The sequence below is a fragment of the Pteronotus mesoamericanus genome, unplaced genomic scaffold, assembly GCF_021234165.1.
Source record: "Pteronotus mesoamericanus isolate MK-2021 breed Mesoamerican mustached bat unplaced genomic scaffold, CSHL_Meso_final contig_221, whole genome shotgun sequence".
NCBI classification, from domain to species: Eukaryota; Metazoa; Chordata; class Mammalia; order Chiroptera; family Mormoopidae; genus Pteronotus; species Pteronotus mesoamericanus.
Window position 1 is genome coordinate 3,026,706 of NW_026555092.1, and position 24,988 is coordinate 3,051,693.

Below are 24,988 nucleotides of genomic sequence, written 5' to 3' on the forward strand. Positions count from 1 at the left end.
GGTGAAAGAGACCAACTCCTGGCATTTAGCCAGCTCTACTTCCTTGAACCAAGCAGCCCTGGAGTTGCCAGATTCCCTAACCTCACTAGGAACCCTCGCACAACCTACACCTGGCAGCAAAATTTTTCAGAGTTTGAGCCAAGCTGCAGAAAAGGCTTGACAAAAGTGGGTTTATTGGCTGGGACAGGGAATATTTGGCTTTATTAGATAACTATTCCACTACCAGGTCTCCCCTGTATTTGCATGTTTCTTCCAGGACCCCTGATGGTGAAGCCCAGGTCCAGTCTCACCTAGGTTGCTTTTCAGAAACGTGCCTTCCTACTTTGGAATTGGAGAGCCAGCCTTGTTAGTCACTTGAAGCCCAGGCTAACTGAGCCTCCAACCCTCACAGGCTATACAAATGGTATTTTCTGCAATGCTGAGGACATTTTTTTTTTTTAATCTATTTTACAGCGGTCCTAGAAGATATGCAGATGAAACTATTTATCCTGAAATAACTGTTATAATCAAACCCTATTGCACTCAGATTTTAGGATAGCAGCCCCAGCAAAAGGGCACCACAATGTCCCTCTTCTGCAGAGCATTATGGATAGTGGCAGAGGTTGATACTGCTGAAATGTAGAAAGTTCCAGACTTTGGCACCAGGAGCTACAGCACCAGAATCCAGGGCTCCAATGCCCAAAGATGAGAATTACTGGCGAGATCTTTGAAGGCATGGCTTGGCACCCTTCTGCTTCCACCAGTAGAGGAAAGCCAGACTTTTATGTTCTCAGCCGACCACCAAGAGGTTAGTCCCTCGGACTGTCAGGGTTGCCAACCAGTGAGCAATGGCAGGGAGGCTAAGTGAGAGGCTGCAGCCTTGAACAAGCTAGATTCTGGCCATTGACCCAGGAGAAGCAGTAGGAAGAGGTTTTAAAAACAGCATCTGAAGTTTGAACGTCTGAGGCAGCAATGTGAAGGAAAGGCAAGCCACATGACAATGCCCTTAGATTGGCAAAACTCCAGAAAATGGAAATACGAGCAAAACATTCCTGTCCTTGAAAGTAAGGTAGGTGCTCCCCAAGCCTCCATGACTGCCAAGTCTGATGCAGACAAGGGTGGGATGAACGCTGGTTCCCACGCTGAGTGGAGGCAGAGACAATGACTCAAGAAGCACAGGAACAGGAGACACACCAACTTGTATTATGGAAAGTGCAAGCCAGGAGACACTGTGTGGCAGTGGGCAAGGCATTGGTGCCAAAAAGGGCCGCAGAGACCATTTAATCTAACCCCTTCATTTTAGAGACTGAAAAAATGAGGCCAAGGGAGCTTCTCTAAGCTCAAACTCATGACAAAAAGGGCCCTTCAGAAAAGCAATCAAGGGCAGTGGGAAGGACACATTCTCCAAACCCATTTGGATGCCACCTTCCAAAAGCGGAATCACCTCCCCCTGCAGTAGGATAATGGAAACAAGAATCTTAGACTGCCATATTTAGGACCCTTAGAATTCATCCACTTCAAAGAACTTATTTTATAGATAGGGACACCGAGGCAAAGTACAACACCATGAAGAAAATCCAGCTTTCCTGACTCCCACTCCAATGTTCTTTCACTATGAAGGGGATCCCTTCCTTGAGAGAATGCTACAGAAAAAGTGTTAAGATTTCTTCTTTTTAACTCCCCCCCATGTGAATGGTATTAAGTAAACTAATCAATTTTTACTTCTGTGGCTTCCTGAAAAGTTTGCTGCATTTTCAATCATATGGATCTGGGGCCCTTGATGGGTATTTGTTACCTTTCCTCCCATGAAGTCGTGGTTTGCAGAGATCATGGGCCCACTTCTGTAGGAATGCATCAGCTTGGTAAAGTGCAATACCTCCTCCATGGGGGCCTGAGGAGGAACAAAGTCCATGCCTTTCATGGAACTATTGCTTTGTGGAGTAACTAAAGGGAAAGCGCTTCTTCCTGTCCACTTTCCCCTTTGCTGGGCGCTTCCTAGAAGGCAGAGTATGCTGGGTCAGGCCCAGTTTAGTCAGGTAATATTCCGAAGATGAAAACAAAGCATGAAGTCTCCAGCCACAGGAGAGGAGCAGGCAATGCCAGCAGCATTACTGGAAGGAGACGCGTGAGGTTTATGCACTTCCAGGTGCCTTCGGAAGGTGAGCTGAGAGCTGGGGTTGGGGGAGAGATGTCATTCCAATACGTGGGCGGGTACCCGTGTACTCTGCCCCCTGAAAACAGTTGTTAGCAAGGGGGCATGGTCAGCAAGGGGGCCGGGTCAGAGAAGCTTCAACTTGGTGTAGTCCCATAATCCTTCAGAGGCAGCACAGACATCTTCAGTAAGTCTGAGGAACTCCAAAGGGGAAAAGAATGGAAGCCCGGAATGGAACTGATGGCTGTGGTCAGTCTTAGTGTAGGTACTTAGGCCCCTAGGGCAGACAAGGAGCAAACTGGATGTGGTGAGGAGACAGAAATCAGAACATTAACCACACGGAAGGGACTACTGTTGTGTGGTGGGGATATAAGGAGTTTCTATCATTCCCTAATTTGGGGGCCAGAGTGGCCCATTCTACCTGGGGGACAGTACAGGGACAAGGAGAGAGGTCTCATGCATCAATCAGGGAAGCCTGGGCCTGAGTGACTGTCCAGCTTGTAGTTTCTGATCCCCTCTGGCCAACTGGCAGAAATGACCTGAGCCACAGCCTGGCTCTCTACCACAGTCTCCCAGCCAAGGCCTGGGATCCTTCATAGGAAGGGAAGGTGGAAGAGCTGAGAAGCAGGAGCAGAGGAGAAGACAGGCCTCGCCCAACTGGCTCAGTTTTCCTCAGCACAGGGCCTGGTTGGCCGTAACCGTTCCTCGGCCTGTACTTGCCCAGGCTCTGACAGCCCCTGCTTCACAGGCAGTTCAGAACGCTCCAGGGAGTTGTGCAGTCGCCTGTGGACACCGAGTGTGCAGTCATCATCTTCCTCCTGTGCCAATAAACGACGAAAGTGAGCTTGGGAGGACGATACAGTAAGTAACAAAGCTACCCTCACTCTGTCCCCCAGTGGTCCTCTCCAGCCTGGCAGAGGGAGATATAGCACAGGCAGACCATGGCATAAAGAAAAGATATGTTTTGCCCTGAAGACAGGCCAATATAAAAGTTCTTGTAAATCAGGGTAGAATTACAAACTCTAATCTGCCAGGAGCTCCTAGGGTAGACTAGGGGGCTCACAACTGAACAGAAGCCCAACAAAGTACAGGGCTAGGAGCTGGAGTAGTACCCCTAAAGAGTAGCCAGTGGTACTCCAGTTCTGAACATACAAGCTGCCTACTTCTCAGGGTGAGAGCCACTTCCTTGTTGAGCAGGCAAGAAGTATGTTGAAACGGAAGGTGGATAGCTCTTTTCTGCTTCTCACCAAAAAGCTCACATGCCTTCCCTTTTACATGCCATGTTATAAATATCGTATACCCACCCCTCATCATGTCTCAGATAGCCAAACTACAGAAGACTGACATCCATCTTTCTCTCCGCTGCTCTGCGACCAGACTTCTGCCTTTTTAATGTTTTGCTTCGGTGCTCCCAAAGAACACAAGTATGAGTGAGAAAAGTGGCAGGGCACAAAGAAGAGTGGATTTAGAGAAAGGAATCCTGGATTCAAACCTTAGTTCTTCCAGTAATTCACTTGGGTAAGGCACTTTTTGTCTGACCTTCAGTTTCTACATCTAAAAAAAGGTGGTAATACCTGCCCATAGGGCTGCTGGAGAGACTGAATGGGGTTAGTGGATGGGGGAGTGCTTTGTCAAGTGTTAAATACCTTGCAAAGACTTAAGGGTTTTTCAAGTGAACATAGTCACCTGCCCTTTAAAAGAAGAGAACAATGTTTAGATCCAAAGTGTCATCATCACAGGCTGGATCCACATCTAAAAGATGTTCCCAAAGGCTTCCCCTTCAGATGCTATCCTGACCCTCAAATAAGGAGGAGCTTCTGGTTTTATCTATGCTGTAATGAGCTACATGAGCCAGCCCGGCTCTCAGACTGATGATATAATGGGCTTGATGGGTGCCCAATACATAAGATATAATGGTCCTGGTGGGATGCTTGGGCATAAAGTCTAAAAGGAGACTCTATATGCCAGCAGCTGGCAAGAAAGACCCACTGTCTGAACTGAGGCAGCCAAGAACGCGTTTCCCAGGCTCCCATTTCTGCTCTACAGAAAGGGCGCTGGGCTTCCTCCTCGCACTCCCAGCTCCCGCAGCTGCTGCTTGTGCCTCGGGGTGCCGCTCTGTGGAGCCAGAGGGGGAGCCCCTTTGGCTACTCTGGCAAACCAAGAGAACGGGCCCTCTTTCCATTTCATTAGGCCTTCGTACATGAAGGCAAATTGGGAAAAGGATTATGGAAATTCCTCCTCCTCTATCAAATACCTTCTTTAAGGTACTTTAAGTGCAAACCAACCTCATTTTCAACAGTTCTCAGAGCTACAGTGTTTCCTAGCCCCTCGGTCTCCATAATCCTGAGTCACACAGTCCAGGACAGAGGAAGAAAAGGAGAAAGAAAAGGAGAAAAGGGAAGTGGGAAGGGACAGTGGAGGGAGAGAGGGAAAGTGGGACTTACCGTGCCTGCCAAGTGGTTCCAGGCGGCAGCCGTGACAGCATCTCCTACCCGATTCTGCCGAGTAAGCACCTCGGACACAGTGAGGCTACTTTGGGTCCTTCTGGAAGAAAGCTCAGGGGCATCCCCTGGGTTTCCTACCCTTCGAGTACCCTGCTCACAAAGGTACGACCTGGGCTGATCAAGGTCTGAATAGTCTGTGGAAGACCGCTGAGTGTAGGCACTGGTAGATGCCACATTTTTAACTATTTGAGTTGGGAGATCTTCCAAAGAGTTCAAATCTCGCCTGCTCTTCCAGGCATTCCGCACAGTAACATGCCTGGCATCTGAAGGGCTCACCTCTGAAGCGGCACTATGGCTTTTCCACCTGATTGTCTCTGCAGGGGGTGCATGGTTATTCCTTTCCACAGGATCCGATGGCTTGATTATAATGCTGCTCCGAGAGACCACTGTTTCAGGCCTGTTCTTCAGGGGCCCATCTCCCATTCTTTCAGCTTCTGTGAACTGCAAGGTGATGTCATGTTTGTGAATGGAGAGCTCAAAGGGGGAGTTGGCATGGTTGCTAACTGATGCGAGCTCTGGTGGCCCAACCTGGATGTTGCTGGTGGCTGTGTGCCTTTCCCGCAGGCCCTCACCTGTGGTGGCTCTAGGGCTGTTGCTGCTGTCAGAGGGGTAGATAGTAATGCTGCTTGTAACTTTGTTTGGCCCTGGTTTGGAGGCAAATTTCTGTTTCTCCAAGGTGACCTCGGTTCCAGATCCTCCCATGATTTTTTTCACATCTTTATCAACAATGACGGGTTTGATGATGGCTCTAGACCGCAAGGCCTCCCTGGGGCTGAAGGGCCTTTGACTTTTTACCCCAGCACCATTGGCCTCTGGGAATTCCATGGCATTGGTGGAGGCTCTGACAGGTTTCACAGACTCATTTTCTGTCCCAACATCTTTATCATTCTCAAACAGGGAGGTTCTAAGGCCCCCTCGGGATTTGGCCTTTTCCCTAGAGTTGGGCTGTTTGTGTTCCGGCTCTGGGGTGATGGTGGTGTTTACCAATTTGGCAGTAACAAGAGACATCATATCCACATCATCATCTGAATCTGGCTTCTCTCTGACACTGGATTTGATGACTCGACACCTCAGTGCTTCATGCTGACTGCTGTCTTCCATCACAACTGCTACGGGTTGATCAACTCCTTCTTTATTTGGGGTTGAAAAACCCTGAAGGATGTTCTCTTGGCTTCTGGAGCTGTAAGGATACTTTGATAAAAGTGGAACCTTGGAATTTGGGGAACTAGTATCAGCCTCTGGGCCATTGGCAGCCTTTTTGCCCTTAGAGAGCCCTTCTGAGGAAGATCTTCGAGATGAGGCCAGAGCTCCAATGGCCTTAGAACTGCCAGGATCTGCAGTGTGAGTTACTTGACTTCCATTGCTAGGCACCTGCCCCCTCTTGCCAAATAGGGTCTCAGTGGATGTGTCAGAAGCCTTGTCAGCTCTACCCAATACGTCATTGGGAATGGATCCATGGGTGGTATCGCTAAATGTTCGTGTTGTCTTCTCTACTCTTCCCTTCAACCCACTCTCAGTACCTGGCTTGTGAGTACCCTTCCAAACTTTATTGTGTTCCTGAGCAGCTGGGGGATAGCGGCTAAGCACCGATGGCTGCTCCCTGGACTTCTTCCCTTCACTCTGAGAGGAGCCAGATGCAAATCGATCTTCAGTTCTCTTTGACTCCTGGGTCCCACTATCGGTACCTGCCCCTGTGTTGGAAGCTTTGCCTGCCCTCCTACTGGTGAAACTGGGAGAGGAAACCTGCCTGTTGCTCAGAGAATAGTTTTCATTGTTAAGAACAAACTCCCTGTTTCGGTGCCTTTCCCGCTTATGCTGAGGGGACAGTTCCCGAGATGTGTGCTTAGACACAGATGTCTCACCCCCATGGCCTCTAAACTTAGTCCTCTCATGCCTGCCCTTGCTGGACAGGAAAGCATCTTCCCCTTCCATCTCCCCATTCTCTAACTCTTTCTGTTTCTTGATTTGTAGCTTTATCTCCTCCAGCTGGCTGGCTAAGAGTTTGTTTTTATTTTGTTCACTTACGTAATTATCCTGAAGGTCATTATTTTTGGCCCTCATTTTCTTAAGCTCTTCTTCCAAAGATTCAAAATGTTTGAGTTGTGTCTTAAGTTTCTCAATCTCTTGGTTAAGGTCTTTGACTTTATTGTCTTCCTGATTTCGGTTCTTTTCATTTTCAGATTTATTTCTTGTTTCATTCTCTGCCTGCTTTAGATAGTCCAGAGTGCCCTTCCTTCTTGATTCTTTGGATGGCAGTGTGGAAGAGATACCATCCTCAATCCGCAGGTCATTCCTTTCCAGAAGATTAGAAGCATTCCTTGTATAATCTCGGTTCGTTTTTTTGTTCTGCTCCAGTTTCTGAGTGAGTTCTTTTATTAGTTTCTCATTTTCTTTCTCCTTTTCACTCAAGTATTTTCTCTCACTTACAAAGCTCAGAGTTAATGATTTCAGCTTCTCTAACTCTGACACTAAACTCTGCTCAGTTTTATCTAGGCGGTCCTCAGAAGATTCCAGTTCTTTCACTTTGACTCTGAGCATTTCCAGCTCAGAGGAGATTTTCTTTGTCAGGTTTCTCTCCTCATTCAGGCTCAAACAAAGTTGGGTACAGTCATTCTTACTCCTGTTAAAGGCTTCCTCTAGCTTCTCCAGTTCAGCCATTCGTTTCTGAAGCCTCTCTATCTCAGATTTCAGCTCCCGGGTAAGGCTTTCCTCCTCTTCAAGTTTTTCCTTCATCAACCGACACAGGTCCTCTGCTCTCTTAATTTCCTCATCTTTGCCTTCGATTCTCAGCACTCGCTGGCGCAGCACTTCGATCTCAGCCAGCATGCTGGAGTTGCTGCCTTCCGCCTGAATCACCTTGTCCTGGAGATCTAGGAGCTCATCCTCTGCTTTCTGGAGGTTTTTTGTGGCTTCTTCCAACTCATCAAGGCGACGGCTTAGACTCTGTAATTTAAATCGCAGGTGGCGGCTGGAGGCAGTTTCCTTGTAGTTTGTAAACTCGGCCATGTTTACTGCCAGCCAGTGTGGGCTCCTAGAGGCATCCAGTTCCACTCGAGGGGATGAGAAATGGTTACCTTTCTCTTGGCATCCACAGCCTTCTTTGGCAGCTGGAGACCATTATCACTCTACAGAAGGAAAGCATACAGCATGTCAAACAGCAAATAAAAAATCTGCATGTCAGCTCCCAGCTCCCGTATGCAATTCTTGTGCCTGAAACATAGCAGGAATTTGGATAAACCTGCAGGATAAGACTAGTTCTTTATGGCTGATAATGAGCTGATATCTAGTCTCAGCCTAATGAAGAATGCCACCAGTGGTAGCACGGCAGAAAGACACAGTGGGCTTTAAGAAAATCTTTGCCATTTGTCACCTGCATAATCTCAGGGGAGTCATTAACTTTTCTATAAATCATTAAGTAAGCAGCCTCAGTTTTACTTAGTTGTAAAATAAGGATAATGATGCCTACCTACCACCTCTCTCCCCAGTACTGTTCTGAGCTAGTGTATGGAAAGCTCTTGGTAGCAAGGCAATAAACAATTTTAAGATTATTAAGAACTACAGCTTCTGGGTAGAAGTAGACTAGTGAAAAAAAAAATCACCTTATTGACATAGGAAGATAACAGGACCTGGGCTCTATTAAGGCAAAAAAGGAGGACAGCACGCCTAGAGAATACTTGGGCCTGCCTTCACTTTAAGTTCACAGTCCAAATTTATACTGCCTGAGTGGTCTAGGATGACTTGTTCTCACTGAGAATCTAACCCAAAAATGGTCTTAGCCTGATAATATCCCTGGGAAACCTACCAGAGGTAAACAAAAATAGTCTAGAAATGGATTCCCTACCAAGTTCACACTACATAAAAGTCATACAGATAAAGTCCCGCTGAATTTGAGCTTATAATTCCAAACTACAAAATGTAAGGACCACTCTTTCGCTATAAACAAAGGTTTATACCAATAAGAACCAAAGTAAGATAGGCTATAGATCATAAAGTAAGTACATTCCAATATTTAAAGTCATAAAACAGGAGACAATAACAAGATGTATCAACAAAGATCAAGAGATTTTAAAATTAACCAAATAAAATTGCTACAAATGTAAAGAAAATTAGCAAATAGATGAAAATGAAGGGTATAGTGGTTAAGAAGATATACAAGGAAACTACAAAAAGCAGCACAGAATTAAAGATTGAAAAAGTGAATGAGGTTAACAGACATAGAGAAAATATAAAAGTCCAAAGCTGAGTTTATCAAGTAGTACAAAAGGAATAGACAGACTAGAGGAGAGGCAGTATTTGAAGAACTACTAGCTAACAATTTTCAAGAGCTGTTAAAAGACATAGAATGGATCTTGATATTCAGAAAACAAAGTTCCCAACCAAAATTAAATCTGTGCCTAGATGAGAACAAGAAGAATATAAAAACCTAAATGTCTATTTTGTTGATAACAGACCCTCCCTGAAAGACCTATTTTCTGAATGTACTTCAGAATACAGAAACTGATCACTTGAGGAAAGCAGGAGATGGAAGGAATGGTAAGCAAATAACCCAAACAAGCACAGACTCAGTTAAACAATAAAAACCAACTGGGCGGGATAAAATCAAAGTGGAACTAAAACACAGGACTGTAACAACATGTAAGTCAGCAAGAGAAATCAGAATTCAAGTAAAACACTGTATTCTTTGGGAAGAGAGGATAGAGTTATTGTAACTAATTTTAGACCTTGTTAATAAGAATAATCATATACTGAGAGGGCATTAATAAGCAATATATAAAGAATTGTAACATCATTTAACAGCGACCAAAAAAAACCCCCTCATTTTTAAATGGGTAAATAACTTGAATAGAAATTTCTTCAAAGATGATATTCAAGTGACAACAAACATGAAAAGATGTTCAACATCACTACTCATTCAGGAAATGCAAATCAAAACCACATTGAGATAACCACCTCACACCCACCAGGATGGCTACTATCAAAAAACAGAAACAAATGTTGGTGAGGATATAGAGAAATTAGAACCCTTGTGGACTGTTTGTTGGTGAGAAAATAAAATGGCACAACCACTATGGAAAACAGTATGGCAGTCCCTCAAAAAATTAAAAATAGAATTACTACATGAGCCAGCGATTCCACTCTTGGTATATAACCAAAAAAACTTGAAAGCAGGATCTCAAAGAGATTTGCACACCTATGTTCATAGCATTATTTGCAATAGTAAAAAGGTGTAAGCAATGTAAGTGTCTATAAGGGGATGAATGGATACACAAAATGTGAATCCATTAATACAATGAAATATTGTTGTATTAAAAAGGAAGTAAATTCTGACACATGCTACAACATGGATGAACCTTGATGACATTTTGCTAAGTGAAAGAATCCAGTCACAAAAGACAAAAACTGCATATCACTTACATGTTGTACCTAGAATAGTCAAAGTCAGAGAAACAATGTGGAATGGTGGTTGCTGGGGTAAGGGGAAATGGAGGTTTGTCATTTAATGAGCACAGAGTTTCATTTCTGCAAGATAAAAAAATTGGTTGCATAATGTGAATATATACTTAACACTATAGAACTGTACACTCAAAAATGGTTAAGAGGATACTTTTTTTGTTATGCATTTTTTTTTACCACAATAAAAAATAACTAAAAAGTTTAAGGCAGGAGAAAAGTAAAAAGCATAGATAGAGAAAGTGAGGCAAATTTCCAGTTTCTGGTCCAACATGTAAGCAGCTCAGAGGTCATCACTTTGTCCAAACAAAGAGCTGAACAAAATGAAAATTAACAACAACTCTTAGATCCATATGAGAACTGAGGTCACAGAGAAAACCACTTCACTCCAAAATTAGACAAGTGGATTCAGAAAAGCACCATTTCCACAGCAGAAACCCCCAAAGGAACTAGTACCACCATAGAAAACTTAAACTGCAACTGACAAATTGCTGGAGGCTCAGTGTGGAAAGCTCAAGAGTTAAAAACTCTCAGTAGGGGATCTCAGTCTCAGAGGGGATGCACCACACTGTGAGCTGTACTTCGAGGAGCAGTAACAGGCTCTCACAGTAAAGATGAGAGAAAACACCTTATGCTTCTGTTAACGTAAGTAGCTAGATATTAATAAAGGAAGGGAGCAAAGGGAATCAGACATTATTAAGCATAATGAACTAGGGAGCATAAGCCTGCTTCACCAGGAAGTTGCAGCATTCACAGACACCCCAGGGGATTACAGCAAGGGGATTTAATACCCCTTGGTCTCCCTTTGTAGGTGGAAGGACCACTTTTCAATCTCCCCAGAGGACAACAGGTCCATTCACCCAGACGATGCTAGGGAGGAATAAAAAAAACCAAGGGGAAATTTTTCTGCTGGGCACATGCCAGGTAAAAGTAAAAGGGACAGACAGGGAGGCACTTTTGTAAGGCATGCACATTAGGAACTAAGATGGAGACCATAAGGGACAGTATCTAGCCTGGGAAAAGGCTCAGATTAGTTAAAGGACACAGAACCCTGGAAGATCTAGGAAATAGGTAGGTTAAAGGGAAGACCCAACCCAGCCTGTGAAAGATTAGAATGTTGGGTTAGTTTTAAGGAGTACCTGGTCTTTCCTAAGCCTGAGATAATATAACTCAAAGAGCTCCCTCTCTCTCCCTAACACACCCTTGCCCCACTCACTCACATGTTTTCTCTCCATAGCAGCCATGTGGCCCTAGAGCCGCCTGGGCCCTGTGGCAGACTTCATATGTGTGGGCACACAGCCAGCCAGAGCACAGCTGGGAACACAGACTAAGCTAGCTGGGTGGTGACAAACACAGAACTGGATTGAATTAATGACACAGAACTTTTGGACCTTGGTCTTTGTACTGGGCTTGATGAAGACAAAACTGGACTTTTTCCAAGACAGGATGGAAAGAGATGGAACCCAGGGAGCAGTTCTTTGATTCTGCTTCTACAATAAAAGCTTACCATGCCACAGCCTCCCATATGTGGGTCCCTGGAATGCCTTTCTTGCGACTCAATAAAAGAACTTCATTTCTAAACACTTCTAGAAGAGGGAGCCTAATCTATGTGTTTTATCAGAGCCTAACTGACCTGGGGGAAGTTTCCGCCAACCTTCCATGTGGAAGAAGGGAAATACCCGACTCCAGCCCACTCCAGCTATCCTGAACCACCTAAAGGGGCAGGGTGGGGTACATGAGGATGAGGATTGGATAATAAGAAGCACTTGTGAAGTTCACAGACCAAGGGAAAAAAGTAAAAAGCATAGATAGGGAAAGTGAGGCAGATTTCCAGTTTCTGGTCCAACATGTAAGCAGCTCAGAAGTCATCACTTTGTCCAAATAAGTAAAGAGCTGAACAAAATGAAAATTAACAACAACTCTTAGATCCATATGAGAACTGAGGTCACAGAGAAGCTCAGGCTCACTAAAAGACTGAGACTCAATCATAGAACAGCAGAATATTTCCTTCACCCTGCACCTTACCACTACATCACTAAAAGCCTATTTACCTCATTCTTTTTACCTAAGACGTCATGTCTGACTTTCAACAAAAAATTACAAGGCATACTAAAAGAAAACACACACACACACACACACACACACACACACACACCAGTTTGAAGAGACAGAGAAAGCATCAGACCCAGACTCGACAACAGACCCAGACAGAGAAAGCATCAGACATAGCAGAGATGTTGGAATTATCAGGACAGAAATTAAAACAACTATGAACATATGCTGAATACTCCAATGGAAAAAGTAGGTAACATGTGAGAACATATGGGTAATGTAATAAATGAAAATTCTAGGGAAGAATAAAATGGAAATGTAAAAGATCAAAAACACTAACAGAAATTACGAATGCCTCTGTCTCATTACTACATGAGACGCAACTGGGTTAAGAATGTCTAAGCTTGAGGATATGTCAATAGAAACTTCCAAGCCTGAAAAGCAAAGAAAAAAAGACTGAAAAAATTGGAACACACTAACCAAGAAGTGGGGGACAACTACAAAAGGTGTTATGTAATGGGAATACCAGAAGAAGAAAGGAAGAGAAGAAAAAATGACAGAATATCCCAAAATTAATGAATGTCAGATACCAAACCACAAAGCTTTGAACACAAAGATAAATGCCAAAAGAAAAACAAAGAACCCCAACACCTAGTCATATCATATTCACATTGCAGAAACAAGATTAAAAACCTTGAAAAAAATCACTTCTCAGCCTTTTGGCTAAGATCAAGTGTAAAAAACCCTGAAAAAAGAAATCTTGAAAGAAGCCAGAAGACACAATACCTTACCTACAGAGGAGCAAAGGTAAGAATTACATGTGACTTCTCAGAGATCATGCAAGCAAGAAGAGAGCAAAATCAAATATTTAAAATGCTGAGGAAAAAACACCAATTTAGAAGTCTGTACCCTGCAAAACTATCCTGCAAAACAGAATGAGAAATGCTTTCTCAGACAAAAACTGAGAAGATCTGTTGCCAGTGGGCCTTCCTTGAAAGAAATGTTAAATTATTCAGTGAAAGGGAAATGATACAGGTCAAAAACTCAGGCCACATAAATAAAGGGAGAGTGTTAGACAAGGCATGAGTGAGAGTAAAATAAAATTTTTAATTTTTCATATTCTTAATTGATCTAACAGATCAATTGTTCATAATAATAGTAACAATGTTGCTAATGGATATAGTACCTGTATACATGAAATAAACAATAGCAAAGGATACACTGGATAGAAGAAAAAAATCAGATCACTTTGTTATTACAAGGTACTTGAACTAACTCTAGGGCAACCACTGAAAAAAAGTTTGATATACTAAGAAAGGAGAGAAAATGGAACTAGATAACATGCTCAATTAAACTCACTAAAGCCAACAATAGAACACACACACACAAAAAAAACAAGGGCAACAAATAAAACAGCAAGCAACAAGTATGATATATACTAATCTAACTATATAATCACTTTAAACATCAATAGTCCATATCAATTAAATGACAGATTGTCAGAGTGGATCGAAAATTAAGACCCAACTATATGTTGTCTACCAAAACCCATTTTAAATTTTAATAGATATATAGGTTAAAAGTAAAGAAATGGAGAAAGCTGTCCCATGTTAACACAAAAGAAAGCTGGAGAGTAGCTCCTTTAATTTCAGACAGCAGGCTTCAGAGCAAGGAAAGTTGTAAGGGGTAACAAGGATCATTACATAAAAGGGTCAATTCTCCAAAAAGATACAACAGTCCTTAACACAGAGCTGGGCAAAAGTAGGTTTACAGTTGTGACTACACAAAGCACAGAGTTTATTCTTGTATTATTTACTAATTAATTATTGTATCTTCCACATAAACCACACTAAACGTTCTTTTGCCCCATCCTGTATGTATACATCTTAAAACAGCATCAAAACACGTGAGGGGGAAACTGACAGAACTGCAAGGAGAAACTGATGAATCCACTGCTACAGTTGGAAAGTTCCACACCCTTCCATCATAAATGGACGAACCAATCTGGCAGGCAGTTAAGAACACAGTTAAACTCAACACCATCAATCTTTTTTTCTCTCTAAGCTTTTCTCTCTCTCACACACACACCCACATTTCTATTCAGAAGTTATGTTATAGCATTGGATATTTTTCACCCTCAGAAATGGTTCTTACCTCTGGGATTTTAAAAGGTGGAAATATTTTTTTTCAAGAGAACAATGGTACTCAAAATAATGAAATGTGGTCCCTACATTTTCTATATTTCGTTACTTCAAAATTTTTATTTTTTCCAAGAACTGCAACTAACATTTGAACAATGCTGCTGTTGTACCTTAAACAAAAACTCAGTGATAACCTGTATTTAGGCTATTAAAATGCTCTTTTTGAAGGGAAAAAACAAAAAACACCATCAATCAACTGTTTATAAAAGATATGTATAGGTTACTACAACAGCAAAATATACATTCTTTTCAAGTTCACATGGAACATTTACCAACATAGACTACAGTCTTAACACACCTTAACAAGCTGAAAAGAACAGAAATCATACACTCTTAACTCCATTGTGGTCTGAGAGTATAAACTAGAAATCAATACCAGAAAAATAGCTTGGATAGCCCCCAAATATACTTAAAGATTAAACAACACACTTCTACACACATCAAAAAAATTTTTTAAATATTCTGAACTGAGTAAAAATGAAAATACAACAAGTTTGTGGGGTATAGCAAACACAATGTTTAGAGACAAATTTATAGCACTGAATGCATGTATTAGAAAAGAACAAAGATCTACAATCAATAATCTAAGATTATATCTAAAACTAGAAATTTAAGCCATAAGAGAAAACTGCCACCGTTGGTAAGAGAAAAACTGCCTCAACAATGATTCCATAAGAAAACCCAAGGCAACAGGGAAACAACCTTAAGTGGAATTTGAGGAGATGTCAAATGGCACTTATCTCAGAACCCAAGATCCCTTCCATCGATTGCACTTTCGGCCTAGGGCCACAAGATGGAGGCAGTGCGCTACTCAAACACCAAAGCCCTGGACAGAGCCTCCTTCCCTTAGCCTCTCACTGGTGCCCTCTCCCTGGTTAATTCCCTCTCCATCACTCCGCGTTCCTACATAGAGATTTCCCTGTCATCTTCGCTTCTTTTGGTCTCCCCTTCTACATTTCCCAGCCTACAAGCTTCCTTATTCTCAAAAATGGAGAGGAAAAATATCCTCAAGTTATATATTTTTATAAGACAGAAACCCTTTCCCTCATCCCAGCCATTTTTCCTATTGTGAGTGCCATATACAAAAAGTTTTTGTTTTGTTTTGTTTTTACTTTTGCCTAGTGGTACAGTGAAGGGGAAAAAATTATCAATTTCTACACAGGGTGGAGGGGGCAGAGGACTAAACCAAGCACAGGCCATACACTAACACTGAATGAGTATGTACAAAGGGTCTGCACTGGCAGCAGTTACTGAAAGACAAATGATACGTGATGCTCCTACAAGAGCTGTAAAACAGCTTATCCTCATAAATATGCTAGAAGGCCATTAAATTGTACTCTTTAAAGAGATGAACTAATTTATGATATATAAATTGTATCTCAATAATGCTGTTTTTAACAAAACCAGCTTACCCCAAACTGAAACATTCCCCTCAACAAATCTTATTTATACTAATTTATACTACAGTTTTTGTAAATTCCTTTTTCAGAGAGGAAAGTGTTAAAAATTCCTTTTTCAGAGAGGAAAGTGTTAGTTCAGCCCCATCTCAAATTATAATTCTCAATTAGGAGACTCCAAGAATTATATTGCTTTTTTACTCCTTTGGCTTTAAGTGTTAACTGTACATATTCTGTTCAAGACTGATGTGAATCAACAAGTACATCACAAGAAATGAAAACCCAGTAAATATACAGCAAATACTTACTGGAAATATAAAGAAAAAGGGTTATCACAGACCACTGCTCAAAATCCTTTAACATTTCTTGTTGCTCTCGGAACGGAGTCCAAACTCCCCAACATGGCATGTAAAGTCCTTCATGATCCGGTCTATCTCTTCAGCTTAATGTACAGACTCCTCATTTGTCTATTCTCTTGCAGGCCCACAAGCCTTGCAGCACTCTGTCCTGTGGGCCTTTACCAGCTTGACTGGTAATTCCTTCTTTCTTCAAATCCCACCTTAGACAATACCTCCTGGAAGCTTCTGTAGTAACTCCTTCCCCAAACCCCAGGCCTCTCTGCTCCCAAAGTCTGCTGTATTGATCCCAGCACAGAACTTGCCACACTGTATTCAAGTTTTATTTGTTCATGTGTCTCTCTAGCTTGTTTCTTATTCACCACTGTATTCTCAGTACTCAGCAGGAAGCCTAGCATGTAAGTAATGCTTAAAATTTGATGAATGAATGGCTGAATGAGCCCCCTAATTACCAGACTGCTGGTCAGCCCTTTGACACTAACCATTAACAGAAAATAAAAATGTCAATAAGCTACTCACAGATTACAAAGGAGAAAACAATTGGCAAGAGCAGTACAGCCAGCACCAGAGAGCAGGGCCTGTGATAATGCTCTCAGGGATCTCGTCCCAAGCCCTCTGCCACTTGCACAATATATCAGGCACAGTGCTTTCCCCTGTTGGACAATGCCCTGTCTGGCTTTCAGGTCTACACCATGGAAGTGGGACATAAACAAACAAAAAACACCACTATCTGTAGCTATCTACTTCTAGTTATTGTACCAAGTGCTAGAGAAGAAAATAGCTCCAGATCTTCCACTCCTTAGAATGGGATTTCATAGCCAAAACAGCCCGAAAATCATTTAGTCCACTACCGAATGGACTAAAACCTCAAACTGGGCTCAGCAAACCCCCTCAAAGATAATCTACGGTAAAGAGAGCAGGGGAGAAGGTTTGAGTAGGTGGAGCTTGTAAACTAAACTGCACTTAAACAAAGCAACTGATTTTAGCCTCTTTTTAAAATTTAAACTTTATTTTTCAATTACAGTTTATATTGAATATTATTGTGTATTAGTTTCAGGTATACAGCATAGGAGTTAGTGATTTTAGCTTCTTAACATATTGGGCTTCCCTAATAAGACTGTAAAGAAACAGTTCCATCGCTGTTATTTAAAATAAAACCACCTATTTTGACCCAATCTCTTTATTTTAAAAATTAAGGAACTAAGACTTAGAAGTAAACACTGTGACTTCTCCAGTAACTTAGTCTCATAACTCTCTATCCAAAAGTCTTCCCATTGTGTAAAGTCATCTTTCTACAAACTCTCAAGCATTTTTACAAAGTGGGCAGTTCTGATTATATACAGACCATTAACAATAAGGTATTATACTACAGGAAATATATTAAGTACTTTCATATACATGCTTTCTCTAGGAATCCCAGATACATCATGTATTTTTCTTAAACAAATTAGTTCTCTGAGGTTTTCTCATCCATATGAAGACAGTATGGTAATCCCCAGGCATGTAAAACACTTGGCAGAATGTCTTGCACATAAGTCACAACAAACAGCAGTAGATATAACTATTATTCTATTTAGCCTTCACAATAGCCTCATGGGATAGGGTCCTGGAACTTGCCCAAGGTCACACAGAGAATCTAGTTCTAAAGTCCATATTCTTTTAAGAATGCTACCTTGTTTGGCCTATCACTGATCTTTCTCTATATATCAGTTCCTTCCTCTGAAAAAAAAATAATATCCAATCTACCTCACAGCAAAAAAATAAAATCAGCCAAAGCACTTTGAAAATCCTATGCACATCTAAGGTAAGTTTCACCAGGAAGAATCCTCCTAAAAATAGCAACTGGCTAAGATCAAGCCTCTACCCAGGGAAAACAGGGAAATGGATCAAAAATGGGCTTATGAGGTCTGTCCAGAAGGTATCCAGCCATGTGATATGAAAGATACATTTTTTATTGAAGAAGATACAAGATATTTTAAGAAATATTGTACACAGGACAATGACACTTCAGTCCCTTTCAAAGTAGCCACCTTGGGACCTCACATAGTTCTCCCAATAGCCATCAGCTGCACCTTCATATTTTCCTTAATCTCATCAATGGTCTGAAATCTCTTCCCTTTCAAAGGTGACTTTAGTTTTGGGAAAAGCCAGAAGTCTCAGGGAGCCAAATCTGGGCTCTGGAGGGACTGAGTTAGCTAGATGATTTGATGTTTCACCAAAAAACTCTGCACAAGACATGATGCATGAGCAGGAATGTTGTCATGATGAAGCTGCCAATCACCAGGTGCCCACAGCTGTGGCCTTCTGAGTCATCCCAATAGTTTCCACAGAGAAACATTCAAGCTTAATGCAAAATTAAATGCAGACTCGCTACTCTATTCACTCAGTCATTTTGAATGCGATGGCCACACAGTACACATGTTCACTCAACAGTATCTACCACCCCGACTGACTAGCACAGTGGAGTCATCACTGTTCCCACATGCACATTCCCGTCCACTCTCCTTGGCTGCCAGGATACACTGATGCCAAACTGTTCTCATTATATTAACAATGGTTGGACTTTTTTTTGGACAGGCCTCATAGAGTGTCACTTACCTCTGACCTTTTGGCCCTAAGTATAGCCAGAGAAAGAATACTTTCTTTCCCCCAGGGCCACCCACAAAAGTGCCTCCCACGTTCCCTATTACGTTTAGCCAGGTAAAATTCGTTTATTCAGTAGACATCTATGGAACACCTATGATACACCCAACATTTTCCGAAGTGTTAGAGAGAGATCCTTAAGATCCAACCCTTGCCTTTAAGGAATCAGACAGATAGAACCAATTATAAAACAGTAATAAAGAAGCCTACCTGACCATCTTAACTAATACAATACCCACCCCTTGGATCCCTCTTCTTTTACCCTGCTGTTTTTGGTTAGCACATTGTACTGCTCAGAAGTCATTAACTGTGCCCGAGGGTGGGGTATGGGAAGGAAATTGTTTATAGTAAACCTCAGAAATCAGAGAAAAGTAAAAAGAAGGGTAGTCCCATCCTTTACGCCAACTCCCCCCCTACCCCACACACTAGTGTCTAGCTCAGTTCCAGTTCATACTGGAAAGATACAGCACCAACTGTCTCTCATTCAGGGCTCCTTTCTGCCAAAGTTCTTGAACCCAGTTTTAAGTGGCCCTATGCAGCATTTTGGAGGCTAGCTCTTCTTGTAGTGGGCCAGGAAGCTCTGAAATAGAACATTACCAAACTTGCCCTACCCTATCCCCCAACACAGCTGCCATGATTCACTTCCTGTTCCAAACAGTCATTTAAAGTAGGGGATCAGTAAACTTAAAGTTTGATAGTATTCATATAAATATACAATGTAGTTTTTTTAGTAAATGTTTTAGGCTTTGTAAGACTTAAAGTCTCTGTCCCAACTTCTCAACTCTGTCATTGTAGCATGAAGCAGCCATACACAATATATAAGCAAATGACATGCCATAATTCAATTATACTTTACTTACAAAAACAGGCAGTGGGCCTGTGGATCACAGTTTGCCAAACCCTGATCTACTGGGTTGGCAAAATGTCCACTGTTTTTTTCATAAAATAAAAGACACATTTTTTATTTTCACCAATAACTTTACTGATCTGGATATTTTGAGTATGTCAGCTATCTCCTGCTATTGACTTCTAGTGGGTAGAGGCCAGGGGTGCTGCTAAACATCTCCTAATGCATAAGACTGCCCCACAACAAAGAATTCTTTGGCCAAAATGTTAATAGTACCAAGAAACTTCGTAAACCACTTTTGACACGTTCAGTCAGTCACAGCACCTTCTCCATATACTGCACAAATCTTCTTAAGTTTCAGTTGGATTTTTACCTTTCTTGAAATAATGAAGCATAACGCACCAAAAATGTTGCATGTTTTCTTTCATCTTCAATATTAAAATGGCTGCATAAAAATTCACTAATTTTGACTTTTTTTAAATGCACGCTGATATGACAGCTGCCACAATGCAACCTAACAAAATTGTTTCAAGTGAAGCTAAAGACTACCACTACTAGAGCCAGCATACAAAAAAAAAGCCCTAGACAGACTTCTTGTCCAACCCAATTAAAAAAAAAAAAAATGGGAGAACTATTTTTAAGCAGCTTTCTCCTGACTATTTCTAATTACCTGTCTTAAAACGTTAGGCACTTCCCCTGACCAGTGTGGTTCAGTTGGTTGGGCATCATTCCACAAAGTGAAAGGTAGCTAACTGGTTCAATTCCTGGTCAGAGCACAGGCCTGGGTTGCAGGTTTGACCTTCAGTTTGAGCATGTGTGAGAGGCAACCAATCATGTCTCTCTCTCATATCCATGTTTCTCTCCCTCTTTCTCCCTCCCTTCCTCTCTCTCTAAAAATAAATAAAAATCTTCAACACACACACACACACCCCCCCCCCCCGGACTGTCATCCACATCTCACCACTACCTCTTAAGTATTTCTATTTAATTACTGGGCTTATATGATCTTTCCCAGAATCACAAATTCATGTATTTTAGATAAGCAAACCTCAGGGTTAAGAGCCCAACCAACATGTAGAGATCCTCCAGGTTGGAAGTATTTAGAGAGCATCTGAATTCAGCCTCCCACTCAGTGAAGAAGTTATCTAGAAAATAGTCATTCAACTTCTATCCAAGCATTCCTAGTGGCAAGAAGGACACTCATTCCTCCCAAGGCAACTCATTTCACCTTTGGACAGCTCTAAGGGAAGATAATCCTACTTATTTTTTTTCTTCTTAGCATATTTAACCACTTGATACTTGTGAATTGGGTTTCTGTCTAACTCTTTACTAGAATGTCAGATCCATGTCAGGAACATGATTTCTTGTGTTTATAGCTGTTTTACACTTTGACTGGGATCTGGTACATAAAGGGTATAAAATAATTATTTACAGTAAGGAAGGGGGCAGGGGAAAGGAGGGCGGGAAGAAGGAAAAGGAAAGGGAAAGGTGGAGGGGAAGGAGCAAACAAAACAATGTTGCACCTGAGGAACTTTAAGTAATTCAGCAGGACTGACATGAGAGGCAGAAGGGGGAAAGCGAGCAGGTAACAGATAAGCTGGAGTGTGGACAGGGCGCAACACAGAAGCCCTTGAAATCTCACAGCAAGTGCAGAGGCTAATGTGTTAACAGTTGACGAACAATTTTACAATTGACCTTTCAGGAGTCTTCTCTTTCTTCCAGCCTCTGCTGCCCCATTCTGGTGGAGAATTTCTTTCACTGCAAAACCTTCTCAAACAGCCCTCCCCCAACAAAAATACACTATCCTAAACTGTAGATACTCCTATCAGCGTACCCATACTTGCTTATATATTTGTATTCCTCTACTTGGCCCTAAGCTATGAGCAGGGGCTGTGTCACCTTTATTTACCTGTCCTGGGCACTGAACAGCATAATGAGGGGCAAGGTTAGAACCTTATGTTTGATAAATAAATGAAGGTAACAGTCTCACTGTATTCTGTACTGGTCAAACTACATCTAGCAAATTGTAGTCATATCCGGGCACTACATTTCTAGGAAAGATAATTAGCCTTTATGCCAAAGGTTGCAAATGCAAATGCCAAAGAGATAAGGCCAATAAAGTGAGTGACAGCCTGGTAGGGCAATGGCTAAGAGGGAAATGTAGCCAACTAATTAAAAAAAAAAACCAAACAATTTTAAAGGAAATAAAAAGAACACCACTGTACAGACCCTTCAAAACACACACTGACAAGCCTGCAAGTGGATATGGGAAGCAAATTTACAACCTGCTTTGGACAAGGGATTTAGGCAAGGGAGTAGCAATCAGAATTGTATTTTTGAAAGGACAGAATAAAACAGGGTACTATTGAAATAGTCAAGGCAAGAGATAGGATAGGGGCCTTAAATCAGACAGCAGCAATGGGGTAAAGGTGTGAGGGTGGATTTGAGAGATGACCTAGTTGATCCAGTTTTAATAATGAGTCCAAGACTATATGAGCTAATATGGCCGGCTTATTTTCAGTTTGTAGGTTCATGCTGAATTTTTTTCAAATAAACTATTAAATCTAATTTTCATAACCTAAATATAGGGCTTAATTCTTATTTCTTTTGCAGGCAGTATGGTGCAATGATTAAAGATTACATATTGTGAAGCCAAATAGCCAAAGTTTAAACCCTGATTTTGCCACTTACGAGCTGTATAACCTTAGATAAGTCACTTGATTTCTCTTTGTTTCAATACCCATCTTAAAAGGTAACCATAAGTGGAAATGAATTAATACATTAAGTGCTTAGACCAGTAACTGGTCCATCTTAGGTGCCATGTAATTTTAACTTATATTATTTACTATTTTTTGCACTTCAACTTAAAAGTTAGTTTCAATCAATAGTTTCAATTGTCTAAATATTTTCTACACCTCCTAGGTCCTATTTATAAATCTGATAGGCATGTCTTTTCAATATCTTCATCCAAATTAATGTTCAAATTGTTTAACAAAATATAATCAAGAACAGCCCTCCAGAATGGCACTAAAAACAGCCTGTTTATCTAGATAAACACAGGTATCAGTACACATACAATACCTGCATGCAAGCCAGACCAAAATATCCTTTGTCTTGGGATCACATGAGAAAATGTTAAATACCTAATTTTAGTACTTAAGATACATTACCTTTGTAACATATTCCTGATCCTCCAGGCTAGCAACCATTTCAAAAGTGAATTGCCCTGATATATATCAAAGTGGTATATGGTAATGATCTCTGGATGGTGTGGGTGTTTCTTTATGTTTTAATATCCCTATAATAAACATATTGATTTTGTAGTTTAAGGAAAATCATGGCAAAGCTTAAAAAAGAGAATTCCTGTCAACATGACCTCCTTGTAGTGAACACAAGCTGGCTGCTAGGTCACTGTCTTCATCCTTTGCTCAGTTTTAGGATTTTTAAAAAAAATTTTAGGCCCTAGCTCGTGTGGCTCAGTTGATTGACTGCCGGCCTGCAAACAAAAGGGTCGCCAGTTTGATTCCCAGTCAGGGCACAAGCCAGGGTTGCAGGCTGGGCCCCCAGTTGGGGGCATGTGAGAGGGAGCCAATCGATGTATCTTTCACACATTGATGTTTCCTTCTCTTTCTCCCTCCCTACCCATCTCTCTAAAAATAAATAAAACCTTGAAAAAATAATAAAAATTTTAAAATAAATTTATTGTGATAACATTGGTTAATAAAATTATATAGGTTTCAAGTGTACAATTCTATAACATATCACCTGTATATTGCATTGTGTGTTCACCACCCAGTCAAATCTCCTTCTGCTCCCTATATCTGACCCTCTCTACCCTTTACTACCTTCCCTTCCCTCCTTTTCCCTTTGGTGACCACCACATTGTAATCTGTATCTATGAGTTTTTGGTTGTTTAGAGACATCAAACTCCTGACTTTAAATTATACTACAAAGCAACAATAATCAAAACAGCATTACACTGGCAGAAAAACAGAAACACAGACCAATGGAACAGAATTGAGAGCCCAGAAATAAACCCATCTGTATGTGGGCAAATAATTTTCAACAAGGGAACCAAAAACATACAATGGAGAAAAGTAAGCCTATTCAATAAATGGTGCTGGGAAAATTCATTCATTCAAAAGAATGAAACTAGACTGCTATTTATCACCATAAACAAAAATTAACTCAATATGGATCAAAGACCTAAATATAAGAAAATATTTATAACTTATTAACTTATATTTATAAGTTAAATATAAACAATAAATTATATAGAAGAAAAAATAGGTACTAAACTTAATGAACCTTCATCCTGGGGAGGATTGTATGAACTTGACCTCAAAGGCAAGGGAAGTAAAAGGCAAAATAAACAAATGGGGCTATCAAACTAAAAAGCTTTTGCACTGTAAAATAAACCATCAACAAAACAAAAAGGCAAACAACTAAATGGGAGAAGATATTTACAAATGACACCTCCAATAAGGAGTTGATATCCAAAATATATACAGTAGTCATACAACTCAGTAACAAATAAACAAACCATTCAACTTAAAAAATGGGCAGAGCCCTGGGTGATGTGGTTGAGTTGGCTGGAGCATTGTCCTGCGACCAAAAGGTTGCAGGTTCGACTCCTCATCAGGACACATGCCTAGGTTGCCAGTCCAGGCACGTGTGATCCCATCTGGGAGTGTACAGGAGGCAACCAATCGATGCTTCTGTCTCACATCGAGGTGTCCTCTCCCTTCCTCTCTCCCTCTCTCTCTCTAAAAAGCAGTTTTAAAAATGTCCTTGGGTGAAGATAAAAAAAAAAAAAAGGACAGAGGACCTGAACAGACACTTCTCCCAAGAAGACATAAAAATGGCTAACACAGATGTACAAAAATATGCACAACTGCACTAGCTATTAGGGAAATGCACATCAAAACAATGAGATACCACTTCACGCCTGCTAGAATGGCTATTATCAACAAGACTGGTAAATAACAAGTGTTAGAGAGGTTGTGGAGAAAAGGGAACCCTCATTCACTGCTGGTGGGAATGTAAACTGGTACAGCACTATGTAAAACAGTCTGGACATTCCTCAAAAAATTAACAGAATTACCACATGACCCAGCAGCCCCTTTCTGGGTTTCTAACAGAAAAATTTGAAAACATTTATTCATAAAGATATATGGACCTGTATGTTCATTGCAGTATTATTCACAGTGGCCACGACATGAAAACAACTGAAGTGTTCTGTGATAGAGGACTGGATAAAGATGTGGTACATATATGCAATGGAATACTACTCAGCCGTAAGAAAAGATAAAATATTGCCATTTGCAACAACATGGATGGATCTTGAGAATATCATGCGAAGTGAAATAACTCAGATACAAAAAAGTCAAGAACCATATGATTTCA

General features: G+C 41.2%; 1 protein-coding gene across 4 annotated transcripts in view; it reads right to left on the minus strand.

The window, feature by feature from the left end:
- The window catches only part of LUZP1 (leucine zipper protein 1), a 126,082-nt gene that overhangs the window by 42,971 nt on the left and 58,123 nt on the right, over nt 1-24,988 (minus strand). For 3 of the 4 annotated variants that reach the window (XM_054571702.1, XM_054571701.1, XM_054571700.1), the window contains 2 exons: nt 4,576-7,760; nt 451-2,949 (listed from right to left, as the gene is read on the minus strand). In XM_054571702.1, the coding sequence (XP_054427677.1) occupies nt 2,794-2,949; nt 4,576-7,641 (3,222 nt within the window). In that variant the 5' untranslated portion in view covers nt 7,642-7,760 and the 3' untranslated portion in view covers nt 451-2,793. Of the gene's footprint in view, nt 1-450; nt 2,950-4,575; nt 7,761-24,988 lie in introns of those variants that run through there. The other variant, XR_008528983.1, reaches the window with a different exon arrangement.